The sequence below is a fragment of the Cyprinodon variegatus genome, unplaced genomic scaffold (genome assembly GCF_000732505.1).
Source record: "Cyprinodon variegatus isolate N-32 unplaced genomic scaffold, C_variegatus-1.0 Scaffold76, whole genome shotgun sequence".
Lineage (NCBI taxonomy): Eukaryota > Metazoa > Chordata > Actinopteri > Cyprinodontiformes > Cyprinodontidae > Cyprinodon > Cyprinodon variegatus.
In genome coordinates, this window is record NW_015150529.1 from 1,034,350 (window position 1) to 1,035,999 (window position 1,650).

Genomic DNA, 1,650 nt, shown 5'->3' on the forward strand with positions numbered 1-1,650 from the left:
ACGACTCCATTCCGGCGTGCGGATGACGTCACACACGCACCGCTTTGTTTTGAAAAATGTTGGCATAGTGACCAAATATATTTAGACATTTTAGACCTATCAAAAATGTATAAAAATGATTTGTATGCTAGATATTTTTCTTTAACATTTATGTCTTCATTCAGCATCACCATATCCTTCCATTAAAGTAACATTTTTGAGAAGTTTATTGTTTTGATGAAAAAATGTAGCTATGACCTTTAATCAACATCCCCTCCATTTTTGTTTTGTGTGTGTGTTAGTGCCAAAGCGCTGCTCAGTTTTATGTTACCAGCATTGGACAATAATATGAGGAGCCACTGTGGATGGCCTGAAGAGTCAGAGCCGAAGGTCACAGAGCTCTGACCTCTAGGAACCTGATCCCTCCCGTTAGGAGGAGATTTCCTCTGGGACGGCCGCTGCTCTGACAGGTGGAATAACTCTGCCGGGTAAAATCCCCAACAAATCCACAAAGATAGTATTTCAATGAGTTAATATCTGACTAGGGTTGGTTTATACACAGAAACCAGGTCGTCTCCGTGGTCTTAGCAGTGAACGCAAATATGCCCCCACCCCATCCGCAGACACTCTGCTGCACCTCTCCCAAATTGTAGGTGACCGCAGTCAGCGTAACAGACACGAGGGCTCTGATTGGTCGAATCTACATCCACTCTATGCACTATGCACTATGTGTATATCCTGTTTGGTAGCTTACCGGCTTGTTTTGTTTGTATGACCGCCATTGTGGAAAACGACTCGTGAAGATTGACCAGCTAGAATAGCGAGGTGCGCGAGAACGCTGGGGCCCTTTTTCCACCTGGATCCCTGCTCTTTTTGGCCCTCATGACCCTCCGTTGTCACACAAACTTGCTCCCACTTCCTCACCGCCTCGGCCGTATCTAGACCCACAGCTAGTTCGTGATTGACACTCTTGCGTTGTGGCGTGGAATAGCAGCGCAGACCACGCTTCAAAATTGAGCATAAATCAACATCATATCTGCAACAAGATCACTGCGACACACTGCTGCGGGAGTATAACCAGTCCTTAAGAGACATCCGATTTGATCACTAGCTGGTTGACAGAAGCATCAGTAGGTAGTTAATGTATTGAACCTGCTGAATTGTGAGAAGTTAATGTGTTATAGGCTCGTACGATTTCAAACCCACAGTGTTTTCTAAACTAGAAAAGCACTCGCAGAGCTCCTCATATTGTGACCTAAACCTATAGCTAAAATTTTCACATCTGGATCTTAACTTTTGGAGTCCAATGGTGAAGCTGTGAATTAGGGGTGTAAATAATAATGGTTTTGTATCGATGCATCGATCCAACAGCCGACGATCCGATGCATCGACACGTCCGCAAGATAATCGATTTATGTTTTTTTTTCCTCCGGTCCATTTTTATCCATTTGCTCCTGGGCGTAATTCTCCTCCCGTGCTGCGGTGGCGCTAAACCTATTTTGCCCTCCTACCTCGCTTCCTGGTTATACTCTTGCAGCAGTGTGTTGCAGTGAGCTTGACACAGACATTTTGAATGTATGCTCAATATTGAAGCGTGGTCTGTGCTACACGCTGTGGGTCTAGATACGGCCGAGGCGGCGAGGAAGTGGGGGCGAGTTTAGTCCGACGCCG

The 1,650-nt window shown here is 45.6% G+C and overlaps 1 protein-coding gene across 1 annotated transcript in view; it reads right to left on the bottom strand.

Moving 5' to 3' along the window:
• Positions 1-1,650, bottom strand: part of ncoa1 (nuclear receptor coactivator 1) — a 49,864-nt gene that overhangs the window by 12,076 nt on the left and 36,138 nt on the right. Inside the window, exon 13 of the mRNA XM_015372818.1 lies at positions 375-460. Within this exon, the coding sequence (XP_015228304.1) occupies positions 375-460 (86 nt within the window). The remainder of the gene's footprint in view (positions 1-374; positions 461-1,650) is intronic.